Genomic DNA, 26,825 nt, shown 5'->3' with positions numbered 1-26,825 from the left:
ACCAGTGGCTTCTCAGCCACTCTGGGATCCAACCTGAGCCATGTCCACAGGAATTCATCAGGCTCCCATGCTTGCCTCTGTGGAAATGAGGCAAGCTGATGACACCAGTGTTCTCACTGGTCCTTCTGAAAAGGTTGCTGGATCCAGAAAGACCCAAAATCCACACTCAGGTTCTGCATTTTCCCCCTTCAGGTACCTTAGAGCTTGTTCCTTCAAAGACACTTCTAATGACTTGGTGGTGTTGGGGGTGAAGTTACTTTTCCTGGGACTTTTGAGCACCACAGGGCCAATTCTCCGGGGAAAGGAAGATGCAGGAAAACCCCCTTGGTCATCTTTCACAAACATGACTTTTATTCCGAGATTCATGACAATCATTATAGTAGGACAGGCCCCATAGGGTGGAGGCAATTGGCTCAGACCAGTAGCCAGGGCATGCACAGAATGTACTCCTTAAGAGCTAACCTGGAGTCTGCCTGAGGGCCTAGCAACAGGAGCTGTCAGAGTTCCTAGTCACTGTCAGAGTTCCTGATCGTGCTGAGTCTGTCTGAGGACCTAGCAACAATTGCTGTCAGAATTCCTGATTGTGCCCAGCCAATGAGGGACGACGACACACAATGGGCGCTGGGAGGAGGGTATAGAAGGGCTACCCTGTTATTAAATAAAGTTCATTATTTGCTTTCCACAGACACCCTGTGTCTGTGTCTGTGTCCTTGATGACATGCCTCATCACCCCTTCCCCCGAGGGAGCTGCTAGAATCCAAGCAATGACTGGCACCCAATGTGGGGCTTCTGTTACTTTGTTTCTCCCAGTGCAGGTTCTGATTGGCTCCCTCTCTTTACTTGCCAGGCCGTGCTTGAGAGTGGCCCCAAGAAACACAAACAGTGTGTTTCGGTGAGAAGTGTTGTGTTCTTTCCGTCCCTTTGGCAGGTGAGCATTGGGGCCCCCACTTCTTTCCTTCTTCTGTGTTGTCTTTCATGTTTGTCTGTCCATTCTGTTAGGAAGGCACATTTTTTTTTTCATTTCGATTTTCCCGGCACTTCCACATAAGGGTTGACCTCCAAGGAGGTGGAACCAAGACTCGGCTCCCGATTGCCATCCCTCATCCGGAGACACCATGTGGGCATAAGGTCATGGCCTAAAAAAAACCACAAACAGCCCCCATAAGCACAGGACATAAGGGTCTGATACAAATTTTCATCCCGTTGAAAAGATGGGTAATCTTTTCATCACCCCCACCAATTCCCTGTCAGATATCTCTACAATATCCGATGAGGAGGAGACAGACAGTCTAGGCCCTGAGAAAACTGTCAGTTTGGGCCCAAAAAATTTGTCAGGAAGAATGTAGCTGTCAGTTTGGGCCCTGGGAAATCTGTCAAGGTGAACATAACTGTCAGTTTGGGCCCCGAGAAATGTGTCAGGGAGAACAAAGCTGTCACTTTGGACCCTGAGAAATCTGTTACTGTTAGTCTGCTACTAAGAATGAGGCAGGGAAGTGTCGGGAGAAGAGGGGTCTCATGTGACCTGGGTAGACTTTGGACACGTTTTCGGCTCCTGCCCCCTGATTATGGATGCCTTTGAGGGGCAGGATCCTTGCAGAATTCCTGCGGCCCAGGATTCCATCATTTCCTCCCTTCTTCCTGGCTGGAACTCTGAGCAAGGCACAGGGCATCATGGGCTTTGTGCATGGTTCCGTCTACAGGTCTCCTCCCATATGTGAGTCCTCTCCAATACCACGGCTGCAGATTTGTGATGTTCTGCATCCTCTGAAAAACTCTTAAAATACAACAACACACGTGAATGAGAATCTTGTGACTGCAGCTATACAGGGCGTCTTTCCAACTGTGGTCACCCTGCTCTGCCCTGCTCTCCAAGCTGCTTCCTCCTGTCTAAACCTCTGCTCCCAGGCACCTCTGTCCCTCATCACCTAGCTCCCACCTCATACCACTTTTCTCCTCCCTTAGCACCTCCTCCTCCCCCCTCCCTTCTCTTAACATGGTCAACACCCTTCTGCCATTGACTTCTAGTCCAACATTTTTAGATTTCCCATGTGTAGGATACAGTGAGATTTGTCTTCTGGGATGCTAGATATGTTGATAGGTTCCATTGAACCATCCCATGGTATCTACATCTAGCTTCCCAATGCATTCTATCCCATAAATACACATAGTTATGATCTGTCCATTGACACAGACATGAGTAAAACACTCATTCCAACACAGAAAGGTACCTGGGCCAGGCCTGCTGCTTGTTCTCCGGACGCCCTCCTTGTGCCTCATTTCTGAGGCAAGATTCTGTTCTGCCCCCAGCGAGGTTTCTTCCTTGATGGACAGCAGCAAAAGAGTCTCATGAAGGCATTTCCTATCCTCCTTGCCCATGCCTTCAAGCCTCGAGGCTGGCCATGGCTGCGGGTGGACTTGTCCTTTGCTGAGTCTCTGTGGGAGCATAAGATGTCTTCTGTATTATCACTGCTGGTACTCATTGAGCAAATGCAGGGACCACTCTTGGAGCGTTGGTGGTCTTGGTCTGAAGTGAATGTTCTCTGGAGTGGCGTGTGGAGAGGGAGTGGCGTGTGGAGAGGAATGGTGGCCCTTCTGTCTCCTCTTTGACCTGGCCACTGGCCACAGGCAGACACCTGACCACTAGTGGATGGCCCTCTGAGCAATGTGCCAAGGGCAGGCTCACTCCTCCTCCTCCTGGGTGGTAGAGGGAAAGCAACAGGATCCTCTAGGGAAGGGAATGGTGCCACCCCTGGATTCACAGGTTGAGCCAAGGTTGTGCAGGTAGGAAACTGGAGAGCCTGCCCTTTTAGTAAGCAATAAAATGCCATTGTCTGGTTGAATTTTCTCTTGTGTAATGATTCTTTGATGTCCCGGGCTTGGAACCCAATGTGTTCCATGGCTTTCACAATAGCAGGGTCAGGCAAGCCAGGGACCATTTCTTCACAGTCATTTGGTGAAGCCTCCATGTCTTCCCTAAGCCAGGGATGTCTTTTCACTTCATCCACTGTTGGCCTAAGACTGGGGTCGACTGTCATTAAGAGGCTAAGCAGGTCCTGGAGCTCTGGTGACATGCCCAAGGGGACAGTATAATTTGCATTCACAATCTGATGTCCGAGCTCTGGTAGGGTGACAGCATCAAATGGGACTTTCCCGACTACCATGAAATATAGAACCACTCCTAACGTCCATATGTCGACCTTGGGGCCGTCATAAAGTCTTCTAAGGAGAAATTCAGGGGCAGCAAATTTCAAAGCCCCACAGTAAAAGCTGAGTTTTTCTCCAGGCCTAACTTGGGCGCCAAGGCCAAAGTCGATGATTTTGACATTTCCCTTCCTATCCACCATGATGTTGTCCGGTTTCAGGTCCCGATGAATTATTCCATGTTCATGGCAGTAACTCACGGCACTTAGGATTTGCCTGAAGATCCCCCGGGCACGGTCTTCCTCCAGGTGGCCAGCCTTTCCAACGTATTGATATAGTTGTTTTCCCGCGAACACCTCCATGATCAGGTATATTTTCTTCTCAGACTCAATCACTTGGACAAGTGAGATGATGTTGGGGTGGTTGATCATCTTCATAATATTTACCTCAGGATTGACCGGTAAGCACCACTTATTCTCTTTTTCAAGTACTTTGACAGCCACCAGGGTGCTGGTGAAGCGGTGGTAGGCCAGTTTGACTTCAGCAAAGCCTCCACGGCCAATGGTCCTCAACATCACATACTGCGAGTAGAAGTTTTCTTTTTCCGGGGGGCTGGATGGAGATCCAAGGTCTGTGGCATCCTCTTCATTACTGTTAGAGCTCATTTTTGGTAACAAAGTATAAATGCTACCTAAGAGAAAGAAAAAAGAAGAAAGAAGAAATTCAAAATGAAAAAGAAAACAGTGAAAAAAAATAGAAAGCCTGAAATTCTATCAAACGACTAACAACAACCACAACAACAAAAACCCAGAAAACCAAAATCACACACACACAAAACCAAAAGAATCCAAATAAAAAAAAACCTAGCTGCAGGCCACTAGGGAGGAGGACCAGAGCTCAGCAACACTGAGAATGAAGACCGTTGATTGCTTAAGAAGAAAAACATACAAAGAAATACAGAAAGGATGAAGAAATTTAAAAATTAGAAGATCCAAGCAATGTCAAATGAAACAAAAGCAAGCAAAACTCCAAACAAACAAAATACATTAAAAAGGAAAAACCTAGAAATCAAAACAAAATATAACAAAGCCCACAACAGCTTCTAGATTATACAAGTCACTTAAAAAATAATAAACAGTAAGAAACAATTAAATGAATAATTTGGAGAGGGTACTGAAAAGGGTTTTCTCAGAAGACACACAAATGGCTTAAGAAATATATATATAAATATATATATATATACACATATGTGTTTGCATATATATATATATATGTGTGTGTGTGTGTGTGTGTGTGTGTGTGTGTGTGTGTATGTATATATGTTTGTATTTGTATTAATGTTCACCATCCTCGGCCATCAGGGAAAGGCAAATTAAAACTTTTTTGAGATTTTGTTTTACTCTAGTCAGAATGGCAAAGACTAATAAAAGGCAACAAATGCTGATGTGGATGTGGCGGATGGAAACCCTCATGCACTGTGGATGCTGGTGTGGATGTGGGGGATGGAGAACCTCATGCACTGTGGATGCTGGTGTGAGTGTGGGGGGATGGAGACTCTCATGCACTGTGGATGCTGGTGTGGATGTGGCAGATGAAAACCCTCATGCACTGTGGATGCTGGTATATGTGTGCCGGATGGAGACACTCATGCACTGTGGTAGCTGGTGTGAGTGTGGGGGATGGAGACCCTCATGCACTGTGGATGCTGGTGTGAGTGTGGGGGATGGAGACCCTCACGCACTGTGGATGGGAGTGCAAACTGGTTCACCCACTGTAGAAATCAGTGTGGCTGTTCCTCAGAAAACTAGCAATAGACCTATCACGTGGTCCAGCTATACCACTCCTGGGTATATACTCAAGGGACTCTATTTCCTGCTGCAGAGACACTTACAAACCCACGTTCAGTGCTGCTCTATTCACAATAGCTGAGATATGTAAACAGCCTAGATCCATCAACTGAAGAAGGGCTAATGAAAATGTGGTACCCATACAAAATGGAATTTTATTCAGCTACAAAGACAACTGAAATTATGAAATTTCTAAGTAAATGGATGGAACTGGGAAACATTACACTAAGTGAGGTGACCCAGACCCAGAAAGGCAAGCTGGCATGTTCTCATGTTCCCATTCATATGTGGATCCTTGCATCAAATCTTTGGATTTATTAGTGCAACTCTCAGATCTCATCAGAGAAATTCATTTGTGCAAATGTTTACATAGAAATTGACAACTTGTCAAAGAATGGAGAGAGTCAATGGAGTGCTCAGACACAAATGGGATGTCCACATCATACCCTTCCTCCTCTAAGGCTCAGGGACCGTCATGGAAAAGGGGGCAGAGAGATTGTAAGAACCAGAGGGTGGGAAGGACCAGAGCAAATGATCATCTTCTTGGCATGACAGGACCACTGCACTCACGAGCTGGCTGCAGCTGTGGCTGCCTGCACAAGACCTGCCCAAAACCAAGCAGTAAGCAGTCCAGCATGACTGCCCATAGGAGCCACTGACAGTTGGTGGTTTCTGGGGAAGGGAGAGTCATTTCTCCTCAAGAACGTGGCTCCTGCCTGCTCTTCCAGGTATTAGAATGTTGTCATTGTCAGCTGAATTCATACTTCATATTTCTGCAGCTTGCAGCATTCCCCTAATGTCGAGCAGAAGCATTTCTCCAACGCAGAGGAAATGGACCAAATACTTTTCTGACAAAGGAAACCAAACCGACTGCAAAGAGCCTCAAAGTAGCCAGAACTCGGCTCCAAAAGGAAACCAAATCCCAGTAAATCCCTTGATGCTTTCTAAACCAGCACACCAAACTTCATTTTCATTAGAACATTGCTATTTATCTTTTTACCTAATAATTAAAAACCAAGAACCATAGGCTTTCAAGATGTCTCAGTGGGTAATGACACTTGCTACCAAGCTTAATGATCTATCTGTGTTTGATTCCTAAGAGCCACAAGGTAGAAAGAAAGAAGCAGATCCAACAAGTCATCCTCTGATACCACATTGTATCTGCCCCCCACAATGAATGAAGAATAAATAAATGTAGTAATAGAAAAAAAAAAAGGATGTGGCTCCGGATAGGCCAACCACACTGCAATGGATACCCCCACACCCATGAACATATGAGCCCAAATTGGGATCAATGGGCTTTTGAGAGAGAGAGAGAGAGGAATTGGGAGTTGGAGTAGAGGTAGGGAGATCTAGGAGAAGTTGGGGAAGAGTGGTCAGTGAATATAATCAAAGTATATTCTATGAATATATGAAATTCTCAAAAAGTACTGTATCTTAAAAAAAGAAATAAGTAAAAATCGAAAACCCCAAACAATCAAAAATACAATAAGAAAACCTAGAAAAGCAAAACAAAATCAGAAAACCAAAGGTCACACATATACCCCAAAATGTAAAAATAATAAAAACACAAAGAAAATTTCAAACCAAAACTAACAAACCTGAAACCAGCCCAAACCAAGAAGCCAGAAAAGCCAAAACATCAAAAGTAAAACTCAAACACCGAGCTACGGTGACACATACCTTTAGTCCCAGCACTCCAGAGGCAGAGGCAGGTGGACCTCAGGGTTTGAGGCCAGCCTGGTCTACAGAGTGAGTTCCAGGACAGCCAGGGCTACACAGAGAAACCGTCTCTCAGGAAAAACAAAACAAAACAAAACAAACAAACAAAAAACCCAAACCCAAAACACCTCAAATAGCCACAGGCTGGGGAGATAGTTTAGTAGTTAAATTGCTGCCCATGCAAAACAGGAGGGCCTCATTCCATCTCTAGAAACCTAGCATAAACGAATCAGGAAGTGCTGTTTTCATCTGATTGCAGTGTCAGCGCAGCAGATCCCTGGGAACACTGGCCAGCCAGCCTAGACACTTGACCAGCTCCAGTTCAGTGAGAGAGGCAGTCTCAAAACACAAGGCAGGTGACCTACCTCAGGTCCAACGGTCAAGTTGACTCTGGGCGTCAATGCTCTCCCACACACAGGTGTTCCCACACCTACCCACACGTGCCCCTATAGGACACAAAACACTCACGCGTGCACGTATGCACGCGCAAACACACACACACAGGTGCACTCACACTCACCCACAGGTATGCCTACTCACACACACACACACAAGTGCACCCACACTCACCCACAGGTATACCTACACACACACACACACACACACACACACACACACACACACACACACACGCAAGTGCATCCACACTCACCCACAGGTATACCTAATCACACACACACACACAAGTGCACTCACACTCACCCACAGGTATACCTACTCACACACACACACAAGTGCACTCACACTCACCCACAGGTAAACCTACTCACACATGAAAACACACAGGTGCACACACTCAAACAGGTACTTGCACACAAGTGAACTTAAACACAATAACACATACATATAACACTCACACACACATACAAGTCACACACACAAGCAAACCTATACACACACACATCTAGACACACATACACATAAAAACACAAGCACACACACACAAGCAAACCTACACACACACACACACACACACACACACACACACACACACACACACACACACGTCTAGACACACATGCACAGTGAAACCCAGACACACACACAAACCAAACAATCAATGCAAAATTCACACACAACCTCGATTGATAACAGTAAAATCACACAGGGCACCACTCCACAGCTCCTCTCAACACACCCAAAGAAATCCAGGCCGGGCCACAGCATAATATCTGCTGGCTGGAGCCCTCACAATCGCTCCTCGTGAGGTCATAGCAGGCCCTGCCCTGACAGGACTGGCCGGGACCCAAAGGCTCTGGCTCAGGTGGGCCATGGAGCCTGGCATTAGGCTTTTTAGAAATCAGAGCCTGGAGGATGCTCTTGGCTTTCTGGTTTGAATGTCTGCTGTGCCTCCTGCTTTGCTGACCTCATATCTGCACTCACCACGGCACCTTTTCTTTGAATTCTGACTGGTGGGCCCAAGATGATGCTACAGCTTAAATTACAGAAAAATGTTCTGCTCATGAAATAGAATAAAGCAATTTATTGCCACAGCGATGCTGTCAGGAAGATACCTTTCTCATACTTTCCAAGGCCACTGGGTTCTCATAAAAAGCCTGGGTGGGGACCTGGGAGATAGGTCAGTGGTTAGAACATCTGCCTTTCAGAGTGTGAGGTGAGGACCTCCGTGTGAATTCCCAGAGTCCATGTGAAGGCTGGACACAGTAGCACACACCTGTAATATCAGAACTCCCTAGAAGCGGGAAAGGCAATGGAGATAGAAAAATGCCTGGGGGCTTGTGGGCCAGATAACCTGGGTCACCTCATCTGAAATCCCTGTGCTGTCAAGTCTTAGCCCTTGCTTCAAACAAGGGGGAAGGTAAGGACTGGCAAAAGTGTCCTCTAATCTCCACACACATGGTAGGACAAATGCATCTCCAAATGCATGTTTTACACACACACACACACACACACACACACACACACACACACACACACACATACACACACACACACACACACAGAGGTCAGAAGAAACTGGGTCAATATATGCAATGTGAAATGAAAGCAAGCACACTGTATGAAATATGATTCTCTAGCAAAACATTCCTCTAGAAATGAGGAAGACATTAAGAAGCTCCCAGAGATGAACACTGAGTGAAGGGATTTCAGATGAGATGAAAGGTGATGCCCCAGGAATTCAGACTCTCGAGAGGAAATAAAGAACTTCCGTACAGGCGACTCCACCAGAGTCAGAAGGGATGAACTTTGTTTCCTCCAAAATGGGAGAGACGTCATGTCACAAGGCCCAAAGAGCAGTGACGAGACTCAAGTGCACAGACATGTCTCTCTGTGACACCAGTCCCTGGAGTGGCCGGGCAGGGTTGTGAGAGCAGCATTCTGTCTGTTAGTAAGAGGCATGGGTTCACATAGGAGTGGTGGGGATTTTAGTATTTTCAGCATAATCTCCATGGTGACACAGAAAAAACTAGAATCACGCAGAGAAGAGAGAAACTCAAGCATTTCTTCACTAAAAAATCAACTAAGATCAAAAGACGATAATCAGGAAATGAGAGACAAAGGCTGTAAGGTTAGTGGAGGACACAGCAAATGCCTCCTCGGTCATGAGTGCATGCTCGCTCGCACTCTGTCTCTGTCTCTCTGTGTCTCTGTCTCTCTGGGTCTGTCTCCTCTCTCTCTCTCACTTTGGTGAGCAAAGGTCCAAAGATGGAACAGACATGTGTGAGGACCAGGTGTCTGTGCACACTGTGACCAGAAGGAACAGGGCAGCTGTGCTGACACAGACGAAAGAGACTGTGAACCACAGTCAGGCCACAGGACCCAGGGTGCTGTGCCATTCCTGAACACCCAGTGCTTTCTGTGGGCTGGAGCCAGCTGCCAGCGCCATGCCATGAACCAAGCTGAGCTGCACATTGGCTGACATGGCAGTTTAAGATTCATCTCACTCAGTCAGAGAAAGCTGCAGGCACCTAGTAAATCCAGGTGCACATTCAGGAAACCTCTAAAAGGTACAGTATATTTTAAAATATGCTTAGATGCAGAAGAAAGAAAAGAAAATGGGTATAGGCAGTCACAGAAAAAAAAATCGTTTAAAAATAATAAAATCTTTTTTTTTTTTTTTTGGTTTTTGAGACAGGGTTTCTCTGTGTAGCTTTGCGCCTTTCCTGGGACTCACTTGGTAGCCCAGGCTGGCCTCGAACTCACAGAGATCCGCCTGGCTCTGCCTCCCGAGTGCTGGGATTAAAGGCGTGCGCCACCACTGCCCGGCCAAAATAATAAAGTCTTTTAAGAGAGAATAACATAATATAAAAAAAAATAAGCCACGTAAAGATAGGAAATACACAGGGTGTCTGGATCCTGTATGGTGCTTGGTGGAATTTGAATTTTTTAAATGCTAGTGTACAAAAAGCAGTAGTCATTGACTTATGGAAATTAAACCAATCTACATATTTAAAAAAAAGTCTTAACCTCAAAATGGAATTCAGAAAATATGTTGTGTCTGGGGAGAGGTTATGACTTTGTTTCCACTGAAAACACAAAGTTATGATTCTCTTCAAAATTAATAAATATCAGCTTTGATTGGAGGAGACCTCCTGAAAATCTTGGCTACCGACCTAAAGAAAGGAGCCAAGGAAGACTACAGGACAGGGGACATCTGAGCTGCTCCCTCTCCTGGGGAACAGCTCTGAGACTGGATGAGCCATGTAAATCTTATTGCCTACCATCCTCCTGACTTATTATTACATGCCATCCTTTCATACGGCATGGAGGGAGGTTTGGTTATACAGTCCAGATGGACTTTTAGCATTGACCAATGTGTTTACCTGCTCAAACACAGAACAAAAAATCATTTTACCAGGGTTGTGCATACTGCTCATTCCATACTTGTGTTAATGCAAATATATATATATATAAAACCTTTAAAAGTTTGTATGTTTTCAGAAAGAAGAAAAGGACCAATCAAAAATGAAGACATGTTGCCCAGGTAATCCAGCATCTCAGAATGCATCTCCAGCCCCACAAACCACTTTTGATCTTGTGATTCTTGGGTTAAACAGGCTAAGTCCCCACGCCCCACCCACCCGTCCCAGATATCCAGTTTGAGGGGGGTCACTGAGTCTAGGTGACTCTTTCCTCCCTGATGTGTTAATACTGAGTTTAAACATTATCTTTTCAGGTGTAGGAAGCATTACTGATCACCTGCTATGTGGCAGGCATTGTTTTCACTTTTTGTTTCTGTGTTTGAGACAGGGTTTTCCTGTATAGCCCTGGCTATCCTGGAACTTGCTCTGGAGACCAGGCTGGCCTTGAACTCAGAGATCCACCTGCCTCTGCCTCCTCTTGCTGGGACTAAAGGCGTGCACTACCACTCTCCAGCTGTTTTCACTTTTATTATCTTAACTTAAAACAAACAAACATTTATTAGATGTCTTCTGTGTCCATGGTGGTATGAGAAAAAGTGAGGAATGCAGATAAATGGAACAAAGAATTTTTCCCCCTTCTGGTGCTTGGGATCATACTCAAGGCCTTGTATATGTTAGGCAAACATGACCACTGAGCTATACCCTCCCAGCCCTAGAACAGAGGATTTTACCCTTATAGCGCCATGAATAGGAATAACAGCTAAAAAGGAAATGATGTGGGGCCTAATAGGAGCCCGTTACATCTGTGGAGGCATGTCTTGAAGCACATGAAAAGAAATTGCTGTGGGATGGTCTTTCTGTATACTATGCATATGTGCTGCTACTATTGGTCAATAAAGAAGCTGCTCTGACCTATGGCAAGGCAGGTTATAGCCAGGTGGGAAATCCAGGCAAAGAGACAAGGAGAAGAAAGGCAGTGTGAGAGCAGATACCAGCCTGCCCCCCAAGTAGCAACATGCCAACAGACCGGTAACACCACGGCCATGCAGCAATACATAGATTAGTGGAAATGGGTTAATTTAAGATGAAAGAGCTAGCTATCAAGAAGCCTGAGCCACAGACCAAACAATTTATAAGTAATACTAAGCCTCTGATTGGTTATTTGTGTACAAGGGGACGAGAAGGATTTATCTGGCTACACTTGGCACCCAACATGGGGTAATAATTTCTACCTAAAACATGAGAGAGCTTAAAAAAAGAAAAGAAAAGAAAAAGGTTAAAAAATGGAGTTAAGAAGAGCTTCCTAGTGCGTGTCTCTCATGTGGTCCATGATACAGAGACACTGCAGTAAAGAGATACCAAGGCATTTGAGCTTGAACACAGCATGGCAAAATCCTACCACGATACACAGAGGCATCTCCAAGCTGGACAGTGTGCTGCATAGCAAGATTTAACTTTTGCTCGTACAGACAAAAACGGTTTATGGGCTGCGTGCTACTTGGTGGTGGCATGGACCCACTGATCTGTGATTCTTGGGGCTCCATGAAGAAGAGAGAAGACCCCCCCCCCCAAAAGGAGGTCTGTAGCACCTTTTCTGTGCCCTTGGAGGCAAAGGAAGGAGAGACTGAAGCAAAAGGAAAGACTGGGTCTTACCGGAGCAACTGGGAAACAAGGTTAGTTTTTAAACAGGAGCCAGTGGCTGTTACCAGGTCCCAAAGAAACTTGGGACAAGAATCACTCAGGACCTGTGGCTCCTCCCAGCACTCATCAGCTGGTCCCTTCTCCCTGAAACCTCTCCAACCCAAGGGCTGGGCTTTGCTTCCCTTCCCCAGTCTCTAATTCCTGTATAATTTGGCTGTTCTTGCCCCCCACCCCTTGCCCCCAGGTTCCCGTGAGCTTGCTTGCTCCCTTTGGCCCCTTCTCTCCTCTCTCTTCTTTTCCTCTCTCACTCTCCCTTTCTCCTTCTGTTGTGGCCTGGTCTGTTCTGCTGGCCATGCTCAGTTTGGACTGTTCCAGATGCCTCTGGCTGAACTTGCCCTCATATCTACAGTAAAAGCTTTCCCTTCAACCTTACCTTGGAGTGGTCATGTGCTCACTTTCCTTCAGCTATTAGCTGCTACTCCAGAGAAAGGGCTGGCAGCTGGCTGAGTGTTTTCATGGACAGTGGGACAGGACCCCGAGAATAAAGGGGCCCCTAACCGGACCCTGGACATCAGCTTCCACTTAGGCTGACTTATTTTGGTTATTGTTTGTTTTGTTTTCAGACAGGGTCTCTTTATGTAGTCTAGGTGGGCCTGGAACTTTCTAAGTAGACCAGTCTGACCTTGATCTCAGAGAGATCCACCAATCTCTTCCTCTTGAGTGCTGGGACTAAAAGTGTGAGCCACCATGTCCAGCCCTGTTTGGGTTTTGAGGCAGGGTCTTGCAATATACCTCCACCAGAGCAGAGACTTACCGGGTCCTTCCTCGGCTTCCCCGAGTGGTGTGATTACAGGTGTGAACTATCAGGCTATAGGTTGACAGCTAACTACAATGAAAAACTTCACACTCTCACACACTCATAACACACATACACACACACACACACACACACACACACAAACACACACACACACGAGAGGGGGGGGACATCTTTTAGACTGAACTAAATTTTTTTTTTTTTTTTTTTGGTTTTTCGAGACAGGGTTTCTCTGTGTAGCTTTGCGCCTTTCCTGGAACTCACTTGGTAGCCCAGGCTGGCCTCGAACTCACAGAGATCCGCCTGGCTCTGCCTCCCGAGTGCTGGGATTAAAGGCGTGCGCCACCACCGCCCGGCTGACTGAACTAAATTTTGAGTGAAGGTGTTTTCATAGTAGTTGGCCCATGAACAAAATGTAGTTCCTTCTTCCCCACTACTGTGTCTGAACATGACTGTTGTGTGTGTGTGTGTGTGTGTGTGTGTGTGTGTGTGTGATAGACAGATAGATATGATAGACAGATAGATAGATAGATAGATAGATAGATAGATAGATATGACAGATAGATAGATAGATAGATAGATAGATAGATAGATAGATAGATAGACAGACAGACAGACAGACAGACAGACAGACAGACAGACAGATAGATAGATAGATAGATAGATAGATAGATAGACAGAGCTTTTCGTTTTAAGGCTAGGGGTGGGGTTCTTCTGATAATACTGAATGAAAATTTACATAACAAAAAGTCACAGAGAGGCTGGGCTGAAGATGGAGTTCTTGTCCAGCAAGCTGAAAGCTCTGCACAGACTGGACTTGGTTGCTCATGCCCGTGGTTCAGCACTCTGAGAATTAGGATGGAATTAGGATGAGAAGCTCAAGGTTATCCCAGCTATCTGGGGAGTTTGAAGGCAGCCTGGTCCACATTAGACACTGTCTCACAAGCTGGAACCAAACCAAGTCACAACCACAAAATGGTACAGAGAAAAACCGCGAGCATTCGAAGCAGGTGAGAGGATCTGGGGCTGGATGTTGCGACGTGCTTGTCTATTGCAAATCCAAGGAAGCACTGTGCAGAGTTTCCCTCTTTTTCTTGGTTTTATCTCTCGCTCTCTGGACAAGGGGGAAAACAATCTCATTTCTAGTGTCTTGATTTTTTTTTAACAGTACATTTGAAGTAAGTAGATGAGCTTTGTTGATGTAAACACATAACTCTCACCTCAAAGAAGTTAAATGTGAGTGACCACGGTCCAGGAGCACAGATTCCTCTTACTCCAAATAGTATAATCTAACTGGTACCAGTTTCATGAAGTGTTTATTTCAACAGAGCAAAAAAAAATCATAAATCAAGGTACTTTAAAATACATCGGTGGACAGACTGGAGATGTTGCTCTGTGGTGAACCATACACACTTCCAAAGGCTCTAGGTTTGGTTCTCAGCGTCCACATCAGGTGACTCATACCAGTCTGTAACTACAACTTCAGGAGACTCCTTGGGTACCAGTACTCATGTGCACATACCCTCACACAGATAGAGAGACAGCACACACACACACACACAGACACACACACACACACGCACACGCACACGCGCACACGCACACGCACACGCACACACACACACACACACCATATGACTTATTAAAAATAAAAATTAATGCTACTCTGAACATAGTTGAGCATGTATCTCTGTGCTCAATCATACCACAAAGACACATGCTCAACTACGTTCATAGCAGCATTATTCGTAACAGCCAGAACCTGGAAACAACCTAGATGCTTGTCAACCGAAGAATGGATAAAGAAAATACACAATGGAGTACTACTCAGCAGAGAAAAAAAATGACATCATGAAATTTGCAGGAAAATGGATGGAACTAGAAAATATCATCCTGAGTGAGATAACCCAAACCCAGAAGGACAAACATGGTATGTACTCACTCATAAGTAGATACTAGATGTAAAGCAATGGACAATGAGGCTGCAACCCACAGAACCAGGGAGGCTACCTAGCAGGGGGGACCCTAGGATGACTGTGGCTTATAATAAGTTTTCGTTTTGCCCAATCACTGGGCAAGCTTTCCTGAAACATTTCACTATTAGGATAAGAATTTGTACTGTATCAAGCTGATGAAAGAAAATGCTGGCCGTACATTCAGGAGGGGAGGCTAAAATCTTTTTAGATTATGGATTAGCCTATAGAAAAATGTCTGCCGTAAATCAAACAGTGAAGGGGAAGATGAATAGGAATCTCACATACACAACTTAAATAAAACATAGCTCTCTGAACAGATGAAGATAGGTCTCTTCTGTATCACAGAATCTAATCAATATATGTATAATCTAGCTATCATTTGGCTTAAAAGGGCTTATTGGGAAATGTTATCATTTATACTATTTTCTAGAGAAAAAATATTTTGCTGTTTAAAATAAATAAATTAATTAATAAAAACAAACAAACAAAAATGCCTTGGTGGGTGTTAGTTATTATGTGACTGCAGTGCACAGATTATGTAGGACGTAAGGCCCCCGGGAATGACTACGTGTCTCCCCAGCGCATGTGTGGTCATGGGGGACTGGCTAGAAATTTCAGTCAGGTGAGCAGAGGTTACTACTGCAAAGCATCCATCACTATCCTCTGGAACTGGAGTTACACACAGTTTGAGCCGATATTGGGTTTTGAAGGTTTACAAATCCAGCTCCCAGCAAAAACCACCACTGAATAATATCTCCATTCCACTATTTCATTTTTAATTTTGTGTGGGGGGAGGGCAGTGGGTGGGTATGCAGATGTGAGTGCAGGTGATTGTGGAGTCCAGAAAATGGTGCCTGACCTCCTGGAACTGGAAGTTGTAGCCACCTGACATGGGTGATGGGTTCTCTGCAGAGCAGTAACCCTTCCTAAACTACTTCTCTAGTCCCATCATAGAAGTTCTCATTTGTCAATCATCCTTGAGTGATATTTAACATAGGTGTGGCTTTTTTTTCTTTTCTTTTCTTTCTTTCTTTTTTTTTTTTTTTTTTGAGGGCCTGGAGACTTCAGTTCATAGCTTTAACCTTCAGAAATATATTCCTAGTTTTGCACCTGCTCAATTTAAATGTGAAATTCTGTTGCCTTTAAAACCTGTAAGAATTGTGCTGCAGTGTGAATGGTATGTGGAGTTGGCCCATCCATCCATCCATCCATCCATCCATCCATCCTTTTTTTTTAACCAAATTTCCTCATTTGAAAGAATTTTACAAACTAAAGAACTTAAGTGGATGTTGTGATATGACTTCTAGAAAAGGTAAAAGTACCCAGGCATGCATGTGTTGCTTCCGTGACCAGGGAAGTCACCTGTGGTTCTGGGGATTATGGTTCTTAGTTTTTATTTTCACTGTGTCTCAGGGTGTGCTTTTCAGGGGCTCATATCTTGTCCAGGTTGGTTATGTGGTCACCCAGTTCTCTGATGGATTTCACCTATTCATGTAATGAGTATCCATCCACAAAGTTACATAAGTGGGGGGTTTGTGAAGTTACAGTCACGACTGATTCACAGTCTTTTCCACATGCAGTTGCATACTTCATTGTGTTTAGTCCATATTTCTAGTCATCAGGTCTTGATGTCCTGCAGTAAAATTGGCCACCTCCTCAGTACTGTAGCCTCATCAGTTCCCCATGTTCCCACTCCTCATGAGATCAGTAGGATTTGGCAAAGTTCTTCAAAGCCACACCATCCTGGTCAAGGTAGCAAGCCATGGACAGATAGACATTGGAGGCATACAGCTCCAGGTTGATCTGGAGGTCCATGGCAGCCTCTGTGCCATGGTGGTAGTTGTGGCTCACCTTCAGGAGTGACTTGGTGGTCAAGGCCACGACAAGGTGGTAGAAGACTCTGGCTTGGAGCCCTCGGTTGACGGCCACATGCAAACACTGTTCAAACAGGAAGCGGTGGCGGCTCTAGGCTGAGAACATCTTTCATTCATTCTCTGTCACCTGTAATGTATTCCTGGGTATCAGGAGCAGATTTTTTTTTTTTTTTTTTGATGAACCAGAAACAAATTTTATTTTTGTTTAAAATTGACAGAGTAGTTTTTTAATTATCACAATTCCTATTTTTTAATTACTAAAAATATTTTTTACATTTGATATTTTGATTGTTTTTTCTTCTCCAACCCCACCCAAATCCTTCCCATCTCCCCACACACCTACCAAAATCTACACCCTTTCTTTCTTTTTCACATTAGAAAACAACCAGGCATCTACAAATTAGTAATGATAATAAATGCAATAATAAGATAAAATAAAAACAAACAGAAAAACTAGACACAGACTATACATAAGAAGCCGGGCGGTGGTGGCACACGCTTTTAATCCTAGCACTTGGGAGTCAGAGCCAGGCAGATCTCTGTGAGTTTGAGGCCAGCCTGTTCTACAGAGTGAGATCCAGGACAAAAAAAAGAAAGAAAGAAAAAGAAAATACACAAGAAGCACATACAAATGCTGACACCCCCCACATACACACACACACAAAATCCATAAAATCATATTCATATTAACTTGAGAAACTTATGACAGGATTTATTAATATACCAACATTATTTGTAGTTGACAATTCCACACCTAAAACCTACTTTTAATTGAAAGTAACCACTAGACACAGATTCTTGGTTCTTCTATTCTTACAGTTTTTTCTGACTAGAAGCAAATTAAACCAGCCCAGAAGTAGATGGTGAACACAAAACAAACTCAGTGGTATTTTTGGAGAGATTGTTTGGTTGGTTTGTGGTTTGTTTGTTTACTTTTTTAAATTTTTTTATCCCATTTTTAACCTTACAGATCTTTCATATTATGGTTTCTGATTTTGATTTCAGGAGCAGATTTTTAAGATAGAAGTCATCGTTTTTTTCTGTTATGTCTTTAAAGTTGTTTTTGAAATGCCACTCCCAACCCTTTGTTGGGTTTGGAGACAGGGTTTCTCTGTGTAGCCCTGGCTGTCCTGGAACTTACTCTGTAAGTTCCAGGCTGGACTCAGACTCAGAGATCCATTTGTCTCTGTCTCCTGAGTGCTGGGATCAAAGGTGTGCACAACCAGACCTGGCTGTTTTGAAATGCTTTAATAAAGTGGTTCTGTAGTTCTGTTTCATCTCTGGAAATAAAGAGCAAAACAGCAAACAATTCCCAGACCACTTGGACTATAAGATAGAGTTATAAAACACAAACACACACGTTCACACGCACACACACAGGACATGTCACCAATAAGAGAACTGTTGGAGGCTGAGGAGGACCCCAATTGTTTTCCTTGAAAAGAGGTGATCCATCGTCTAGGCACTGGCAAATAGGATCCACAGTGATGTATTTAACCAACACCCACTCAATCTCTTTATGGAAATGTCAAGAATACATTTTTGCCATAGAGACAGAAAGCTGTCCTAGAGAAGGTACAGAAGAAGCCGGCCACCATGATACCCAAATTCACTCTCAGAAGTTGACTTTAAAAGAAGTTGCAGAAGTGGTTAAGGATGATGCTCAACATACAGGTGTAGTGATATATTGTGTAACCGAATAATCTCTCTGTCTCTCTCTCTGTCTCTGTCTCTCCCTCTCTCTCTCACACACACAAACACACACATGCTTTCACACATACACTTTTCTCTCTCACACACACACTCACATACACATATTTTCTCTCTCACACATTCTCTCTTCGACATGTATACACACATACACACTCACACACTGTCTATTCCCTGAGAGTTCATGAGGCTGAATTTAAAGGAATGTAAGAGTAGAGTTTAGAGAGGGGTGTTTGCTAAAGAGATTGGCAACATTATAAAGAATCCAAGAGCTTTACACCAGGATAACTGGAAAGATGCTATGAGGGCATCTCAGGAATCTATGAGAGCCTACCATCAGAGCGGACAGGTGTACACATGAACCAGCGCTTCGGTGACTGTGAGATGGGTCCCCCCAGGTAATGGTGATCTGCCAAGTATGATAGGGTTTGGGTTTGGTATTTGTTAGGTGAGGTCACTATAACAGGGCATATCTTGGTGCTGGTCTGTGTCCTCAGGGCCTGCCCTCTCACAGGGAACATTTATGCTTCTCTTTGCCATCACACATCCTCTTTCTGCCCCAGATCTGACTCCATCGTTGAAGGACACATGCCTGGATAGGACATAGAGGGGTGGCCCTGTCCCATAGATCTAAAAAGGGAAAATGTCACAGCAGGGAGAATGAACATCTTGTATGATACAATTAAGGAACACAGCAGGATGGACCAGTGGCTTCTCAGCCACTCTGGGATCCAACCTGAGCCATGTCCACAGGAATTCATCAGGCTCCCATGCTTGCCTCTGTGGAAATGAGGCAAGCTGATGACACCAGTGTTCTCACTGGTCCTTCTGAAAATGTTGCTGGATCCAGAAAGACCCAAAATCCACACTCAGGTTCTGCATTTTCCCCCTTCAGGTACCTTAGAGCTTGTTCCTTCAAAGACACTTCTAATGACATGGTGGTATTGGGGGTGAAGTTACTTTTCCTGGGACTTTTGAGCACCACAGGGCCAATTCTCCGGGGAAAGGAAGATGCAGGAAAACCCCCTTGGTCATCTTTCACAAACATGACTTTTATTCCGAGATTCATGACAATCATTATAGTAGGACAGGCCCCATAGGGTGGAGGCAATTGGCTCAGACCAGTAGCCAGGGCATGCACAGAATGTACTCCTTAAGAGCTAACCTGGAGTCTGCCTGAGGGCCTAGCAACAGGAGCTGTCAGAGTTCCTAGTCACTGTCAGAGTTCCTGATCGTGCTGAGTCTGTCTGAGGACCTAGCAACAATTGCTGTCAGAATTCCTGATTGTGCCCAGCCAATGAGGGACGACGACACACAATGGGCGCTGGGAGGAGGGTATAGAAGGGCTACCCTGTTATTAAATAAAGGAGTTCATTATTTGCTTTCCACAGACACCCTGTGTCTGTGTCTGTGTCCTTGATGACATGCCTCATCACGCCTTCCCCGGAGGAAGATGCTAGAACCCAAGCAATAACTGGCGCCCAATGTGGGGCTTCTGTTACTTTGTTTCTCCCAGTGCAGGTTCTGATCGGCTCCCTCTCTTTACTTGCTGCCCCTTGCTTGACAGTGGCCCCAAGTAACACAGTGTGTTTCGTTGAGAAGTGTTGTGTTCTTTCCGTCCCTTTGGCAGGTGAGCATTGGGGCCCCCACTTCTTTCCTTCTTCTGTGTTGTCTGTCATGTTTGTCTGCCCATTCCGTTAGGAAGGCACTTGTTTTTTTTCATTTCGATTTTCCCGGCACTTCCACATAAGGGTTGACCTCCAAGGACGTGGAACCAAGACTCGGCTCCCGATTGCCATCCCTCATCCGGAGACACCATGTGGGCATAAGGTCATGGCCTATAAAAAACCACAAACGTCCCCCATAAGCACAGGACATGAGGGTCTGATACAAATTTTCATCCCGTTGAAAAGATGGGTAATCTTTTCATCACCCCCACCAATTCCCTGTCAGATATCTCTACAATATCCGATGAGGAGGAGACAGACAGTCTTGGCCCTGAGAAAACTGTCAGTTTGGGCCCAAAAAATTTGTCAGGAAGAATGTAGCTGTCAGTTTGGGCCCTGGGAAATCTGTCAAGGTGAACATAACTGTCAGTTTGGGCCCCGAGAAATGTGTCAGGGAGAACGGAGCTGTCAGTTTGGACCCTGAGAAATCTGTTACTGTTAGTCTGCTACTAAGAATGAGGCAGAGAAGTGTCGGGAGAAGAGGGGTCTCATGTGACCTGGGTAGATTTTGGACACGTTTTCGGCTCCTGCCCCCTGATTATGGATGCCTTTGAGGGGCAGGGTCCTTGCAGAATTCCTGCGGCCCAGGATTCCATCATTTCCTCCCTTCTTCCTGGCTGGAACTCTGAGCAGGGTACAGACACAGGGCATCATGGGCTTTGTGCATGGTTCCGTCTACAGGTCTCCTCCCATATGTGAGTCCTCTCCAATACCACGGCTGCAGATTTGTGATGTTCTGCATCCTCTGAAAAACTCTTAAAATACAACAACACACGTGAATGAGAATCTTGTGACTGCAGCTATACAGGGCGTCTTTCCAACTGTGGTCACCCTGCTCTGCCCTGCTCTCCAAGCTGCTTCCTCCTGTCTAAACCTCTGCTCCCAGGCACCTCTGTCCCTCATCACCCAGCTCCCATCTCATACCACTTTTCTCCTCCCTTAGCACCTCCTCCTCCCCCTCCCTTCTCTTAACATGGTCAACACCCTTCTGCCATTGACTTCTAGTCCAACATTTTTAGATTTCCCATGTGTAGGATACAGTGAGATTTGTCTTCTGGGATGCTAGATATGTTGATAGGTTCCATTGAACCATCCCATGGTATCTACATCTAGCTTCCCAATGCATTCTATCCCATAAATACACATAGTTATGATCTGTCCATTGACACAGACATGAGTAAAACACTCATTCCAACACAGAAAGGTACCTGGGCCAGTCCTGCTGTTTGCTCTCCGGACGCCCTCCTTCTGCCTCATTTCTGAGGCAAGATTTTGTTCTGCCCCCAGCGAGGTTTCTTCCTTGATGGACAGCAGCAAAAGAGTCTCATGAAGGCATTTCCTATCCTCCTTGCCAATGCCCTCAAGCCTCGAGGCTGGCCATGGCTGCGGGTGGACTTGTCCTTTGCTGAGTCTCTGTGGGAGCATAAGATGTCTTCTGTGTTATCAGTGCTGGTACTCACTGAGCAAATGCAGGGGGCACTCTTGGAGCATTGGTGGTCTTGGTCCGAAGTGATTGTTCTCTGGAGTGGCATGTGGAGAGGAATGGTGGCCCTTCTGTCTCCTCTTTGACCTGGCCGCTGGCCATAGGCAGACACCTGACCACTAGTGGATGACCCTCTGAGCAATGTGCCAAGGGCAGGCTCACTCCTCCTCCTCCTGGGTGGTAGAGGGAAAGCAACAGGATCCTCTAGGGAAGGGAATGGTGCCACCCCTGGATTCACAGGTTGAGCCAAGGTTGTGCAGGTAGGCCACTGGAGAGCCTGCCCTTTTAGTAAGCAATAAAATGCCATGGTCTGGTTGAATTTTCTCTTGTGTAATGATTCTTTGATGTCCCGGGCTTGGAACCCAATGTGTTCCATGGCTTTCACAATTGCAGGGTCAGGCAAGCCAGGGACCATTTCTTCACAGTCATTTGGTGAAGCCTCCATGTCTTCCCTGAGCCAGGGATGTCTTTTCACTTCTTCCACTGTTGGCCTAAGACTGGGGTCGACTGTCATTAAGAGGCTAAGCAGGTCCTGGAGCTCTGGTGACATGCCCAAGGGGACAGTATAATTCGCATTCACAATCTGATGTCGGAGCTCTGGTAGGGTGACAGCATCAAATGGGACTTTCCCGACTACCATGAAATATAGAACCACTCCTAATGTCCATATGTCGACCTTGGGGCCGTCATAAAGTCTTCTAAGGTGAAATTCAGGGGCATAAAATCTGTAAGCCCCACAGTAAAAGCTGAGTTTTTCTCCAGGCCTAACTTTGGCACCAAGGCCAAAGTCGACGATTTTGACTTTTCCATTCCTATCCACCATGATGTTGTCCGGTTTCAGGTCCCGATGAATTATTCCATGTTCATGGCAGTAACTCACAGCACTTAGGATTTGCCTGAAGATCCCCCGGGCACGGTCTTCCTCCAGGTGTCCAGCCTTTCGGACGTATCGATATAGCTGTTTTCCCGCAGCCAGCTCCATGATGAGGTACGTTTTCTTCTTAGACTCAATCACTTGGATAAGTGAGATGATGTTGGGGTGGTTGATCATCTTCATAATATTTACCTCAGGTTTGATCGGTAAGCACCACTTATTCTCTTTTTCAAGTACTTTGACAGCCACCAGGGTGCTGGTGAAGCGGTGGTAGGCCATTTTTACTTCGGCAAAGCCTCCACGGCCAAGGGTCTTCAACATCAAATACTGCAAGTAGAAGTTTTCTTTTTCCGGGGGGCTGGATGGAGATCCAAGAACTGTGGCATCCTCTTCATTACTACTAGAGCTCATTTTTGGTAACAAAGTATAAATGCTACCTAAGAGAAAGAAAAAAGAAGAAAGAAGAAATTCAAAATGAAAAAGAAAACAGTGAAAAAAAATAGAAAGCCTGAAATTCTATCAAACAACTAACAACAACAACAACAAGAAGAACAACAAAAACCCGGAAAACCAAAATCACACACACACAAAGCCAAAAGAATCCAAATAAAAAAAAACCTAACTGCAGGTCACTAGGGAGGAGGACCAGAGCTCAGCAACACTGAGAATGAAGACCGTTGATTGCTTAAGAAGAAAAACATACAAAGAAATACAGAAAGGATGAAGAAATTTAAAAATTAGAAGATCCAAGCAATGTCAAATGAAACAAAAGCAAGCAAAACTCCAAACAAACAAAATACATTAAAAAGGAAAAACCTAGAAATCAAAACAAAATATAACAAAGCCCACAACAGCTTCTAGATTATACAAGTCACTTAAAAAATAATAAACACCAAGAAACAATCCAATGAATAATTTGGATAGGGTACTGAAAAGGGTTTTCTCAGAAGACACACAAATGGCTTAAGAAATATATATATATATACACACACACATATGTGTGTGCACATATATATGTGTGTATGTGTATATGTTTGTATTTGTATTAATGTTCACCATCCTCGGCCATCAAGGAAAGGCAAATTAAAACTTTTTTGAGATTTTGTTTTACTCTAGTCAGAATGGCAAAGACTAATAAAAGGCAACAAATGCTGATGTGGATGTGGGGGATGGAAACCCTCATGCAGTGTGGATGCTGGTGTGGATGTGGGGGATGGAGAACCTCATGCACTGTGGATGCTGGTGTGGATGTGGGGGATGGAGACCCTCATGCACTGTGGATGCTGGTGTGAGTGTGGGGGGATGGAGACCCTCATGCACTGTGGATGCTGGTGTGGATGTGGGAGACGAAAACCCTCATGCACTGTGGATGCTGGTGTGAGTGTGGGGGATGCAGACCCTCATTCACTGTGGATGCTGGTGTGAGTGTGGGGGATGGAGACCCTCATGCACTGTGGTTGCTGTTGTGAGTGTGGGGGATGCAGACCCTCATGCACTGTGGATGCTGGTGTGAGTGTGGGGGATGGAGACCCTCATGCACTGTGGTTGCTGTTGTGGATGTGGGAGATGAAAACCCTCATGCACTGTTGATGCTGGTGTGAGTGTGGGGGATGGAGACCCTCATGCACTGTGGATGCTGGTGTGAGTGTGGGGGATGGATACCCTCATGCACTTTGGATGGGAGTGCAAACTCGTGCAGCCACTGTAGAAATCAGTGTGGCTGTTCCTCAGAAAACTAGCAATAGACCTATCACGTGGTCCAGCTATACCACTCCTGGGTATATACTCAAGGGACTCTATTTCCTGCTGCAGAGACACTTACTCACCCACATTCAGTGCTGCTCTATTCACAATAGCTGAGATATGTAAACATCCTAGACATCCATCAACTGAAGAAGGGCTAATGAAAATGTGGTACCCATACAAAATGGAATTTTATTCAGCTACAAAGACAACTGAAATTATGAAATTTCTAAGTAAATGGATGGAACTGGGAAACATTACACTAAGTGAGGTGACCCAGACCCAGAAAGGCAAGCTGGCATGTTCTCATGTTCCCATTCATATGTGGATCCTTGCATCAAATCTTTGGATTTATTAGTGCAACTCTCAGATCTCATCAGAGAAATTTATTTGTGCAAATGTTTACATAGAAATTGACAACTTGTCAAAGAATAGAGAGAGTCAATGGAGTGCTCAGACACAAATGGGATGTCCACATCATACCCTTCCTCCTCTAAGGCTCAGGGACCATCATGGAAATGAAGGAAGAGAGATTGCAAGAACCAGAGGGTGGGAAGGACCAGAGCAAATGATCATCTTCTTGGCATGACAGGACCACTGCACTCACGAGCTGGCTGCAGCTGTGGCTGCCTGCACAAGACCTGCCCAAAACCAAGCAGTAAGCAGTCCAGCATGACTGCCCATAGGAGCCACTGACAGTTGGTGGTTTCTGGGGAAGGGAGAGTCATTTCTCCTCAAGAACGTGGCTCCTGCCTGCTCTTCCAGGTATTAGAATTTTGTCATTGTCAGCTGAATTCATACTTCATATTTCTGCAGCTTGCAGCATTCCCCTAATGTCGAGCAGAAGCATTTCTCCAACGCAGAGGAAATGGACCAAATACTTTTCTGACAAAGGAAACCAAACCGACTGCGAAGAGCCTCAAAGTAGCCAGAACTCGGCTCCAAAAGGAAACCAAATCCCAGTAAATCTCTTGATGCTTTCTAAACCAGCACACCAAACTTCATCTTCATTAGAACATTGCTATTTTTTGTACCTAATAATTAAAAACCAAGAACCATAGGCTTTCAAGATGTCTCAGTGGGTAATGACATTTGCTACCAAGCTTAATGATCTATCTGTGTTTGATTCCTAAGAGCCACAAGGTAGAAAGAAAGAAGCAGATCCAACAAGTCATCCTCTGATACCACATTGTATCTGCCCCCCACAATGAATGAAGAATAAATAAATGTAGTAATAGAAAAAAAAAAGGATGTGGCTCCGGATAGGCCAACCACACTGCAATGGATACCCCCACACCCATGAACATATGAGCCCAAATTGGGATCAATGGGCTTTTGAGAGAGAGAGAGAGAGGAATAGGGAGTTGGAGTAGAGGTAGGGAGATCTAGGAGAAGTTGGGGAAGAGTGGTCAGTGAATATAATCAAAGTATATTCTATGAATATATGAAATTCTCAAAAAGTACTGTATCTTAAAAAAAGAAATAAGTAAAAATCGAAAACCCCAAACAATCAAAAATACAATAAGAAAACCTAGAAAAGCAAAACAAAATCAGAAAACCAAAGGTCACACATATACCCCAAAATGTAAAAATAATAAAAACACAAAGAAAATTTCAAACCAAAACTAACAAACCTGAAACCAGCCCAAACCAAGAAGCCAGAAAAGCCAAAACATCAAAAGTAAAACTCAAACACCGAGCTACGGTGACACATACCTTTAGTCCCAGCACTCCAGAGGCAGAGGCAGGTGGACCTCAGGGTTTGAGGCCAGCCTGGTCTACAGAGTGAGTTCCAGGACAGCCAGGGCTACACAGAGAAACCGTCTCTCAGGAAAAACAAAACAAAACAAAACAAACAAACAAAAAACCCAAACCCAAAACACCTCAAATAGCCACAGGCTGGGGAGATAGTTTAGTAGTTAAATTGCTGCCCATGCAAAACAGGAAGGCCTCATTCCATCTCTAGAAACCTAGCATAAACGAATCAGGAAGTGCTTTTTTCATCTGATTGCAGTGTCAGCGCAGCAGATCCCTGGGAACACTGGCCAGCCATCCTAGACACTTGACCAGCTCCAGTTCAGTGAGAGAGGCTGTCTCAAAACACAAGGCAGGTGACCTACCTCAGGTCCAACGGTCAAGTTGACTCTGGGCGTCAATGCTCTCCCACACACAGGTGTTCCCACACCTACCCACACGTGCCCCTATAGGACACAAAACACTCACGCGTGCACGTATGAACGCGCAAACACACACACACAGGTGCACTCACACTCACCCACAGGTATGCCTACACACACACACACACACACACACACACACACACACACACAAGTGCACCCACACTCACCCACAGGTATACCTACTCTCACACACACACACACACACACACACACACACACACACACACACAAGTGCACCCACACTCACCCACAGGTATACCTACTCA

At 45.0% G+C, this 26,825-nt stretch overlaps 2 protein-coding genes across 2 annotated transcripts; both read right to left on the bottom strand.

The window, feature by feature from the left end:
- Positions 1-1,017: 1,017 nt before the first annotated feature.
- Positions 1,018-19,630, bottom strand: LOC128113184 (sperm motility kinase 2B-like). The gene is made up of 4 exons (XM_052742779.1): positions 19,373-19,630; positions 16,708-16,906; positions 2,684-3,832; positions 1,018-1,136 (listed from the first exon to the last, which is right to left on the bottom strand). Exons 1-4 carry the CDS (start codon positions 19,628-19,630, stop codon positions 1,018-1,020), a joined length of 1,725 nt encoding a protein of 574 aa, XP_052598739.1.
- Positions 19,631-21,532: 1,902 nt separating this feature from the next.
- On the bottom strand, positions 21,533-23,047 carry LOC128113183 (sperm motility kinase 2B-like). Its single transcript, XM_052742778.1, has one exon. It carries the CDS (start codon positions 23,045-23,047, stop codon positions 21,533-21,535), a length of 1,515 nt encoding a protein of 504 aa, XP_052598738.1.
- Between the last annotated feature and the right edge of the window lie 3,778 nt (positions 23,048-26,825).

The sequence above is a fragment of the Peromyscus californicus genome, unplaced genomic scaffold, assembly GCF_007827085.1.
Source record: "Peromyscus californicus insignis strain IS unplaced genomic scaffold, ASM782708v3 Scaffold_18__1_contigs__length_77618521, whole genome shotgun sequence".
NCBI lineage: Eukaryota > Metazoa > Chordata > Mammalia > Rodentia > Cricetidae > Peromyscus > Peromyscus californicus.
The sequence above is the reverse complement of the archived record's forward strand: the minus strand, read 5'-3'. Positions and strand labels throughout refer to the sequence as shown.

Bases quoted from the DNA above. Each gene is read 5' to 3' on its own strand.
- LOC128113184 (XM_052742779.1), bottom strand. From the start codon at position 19,630: ATGATTGTCATGAATCTCGGAATAAAAGTCATGTTTGTGAAAGATGAC. The intron at 16,907-19,372 runs GTGAGAACACTG...CTGTTTGAACAG, and splicing joins CAACATTTTCAGAAGGACCA to TGTTTGCATGTGGCCGTCAA. The intron at 1,137-2,683 runs GTGAGCCTGCCC...GGTTTTTTTTAG, and splicing joins ACCACCCAGGAGGAGGAGGA to GCCATGACCTTATGCCCACA.
- LOC128113183 (XM_052742778.1), bottom strand. From the start codon at position 23,047: ATGAGCTCTAGTAGTAATGAAGAGGATGCCACAGTTCTTGGATCTCCA.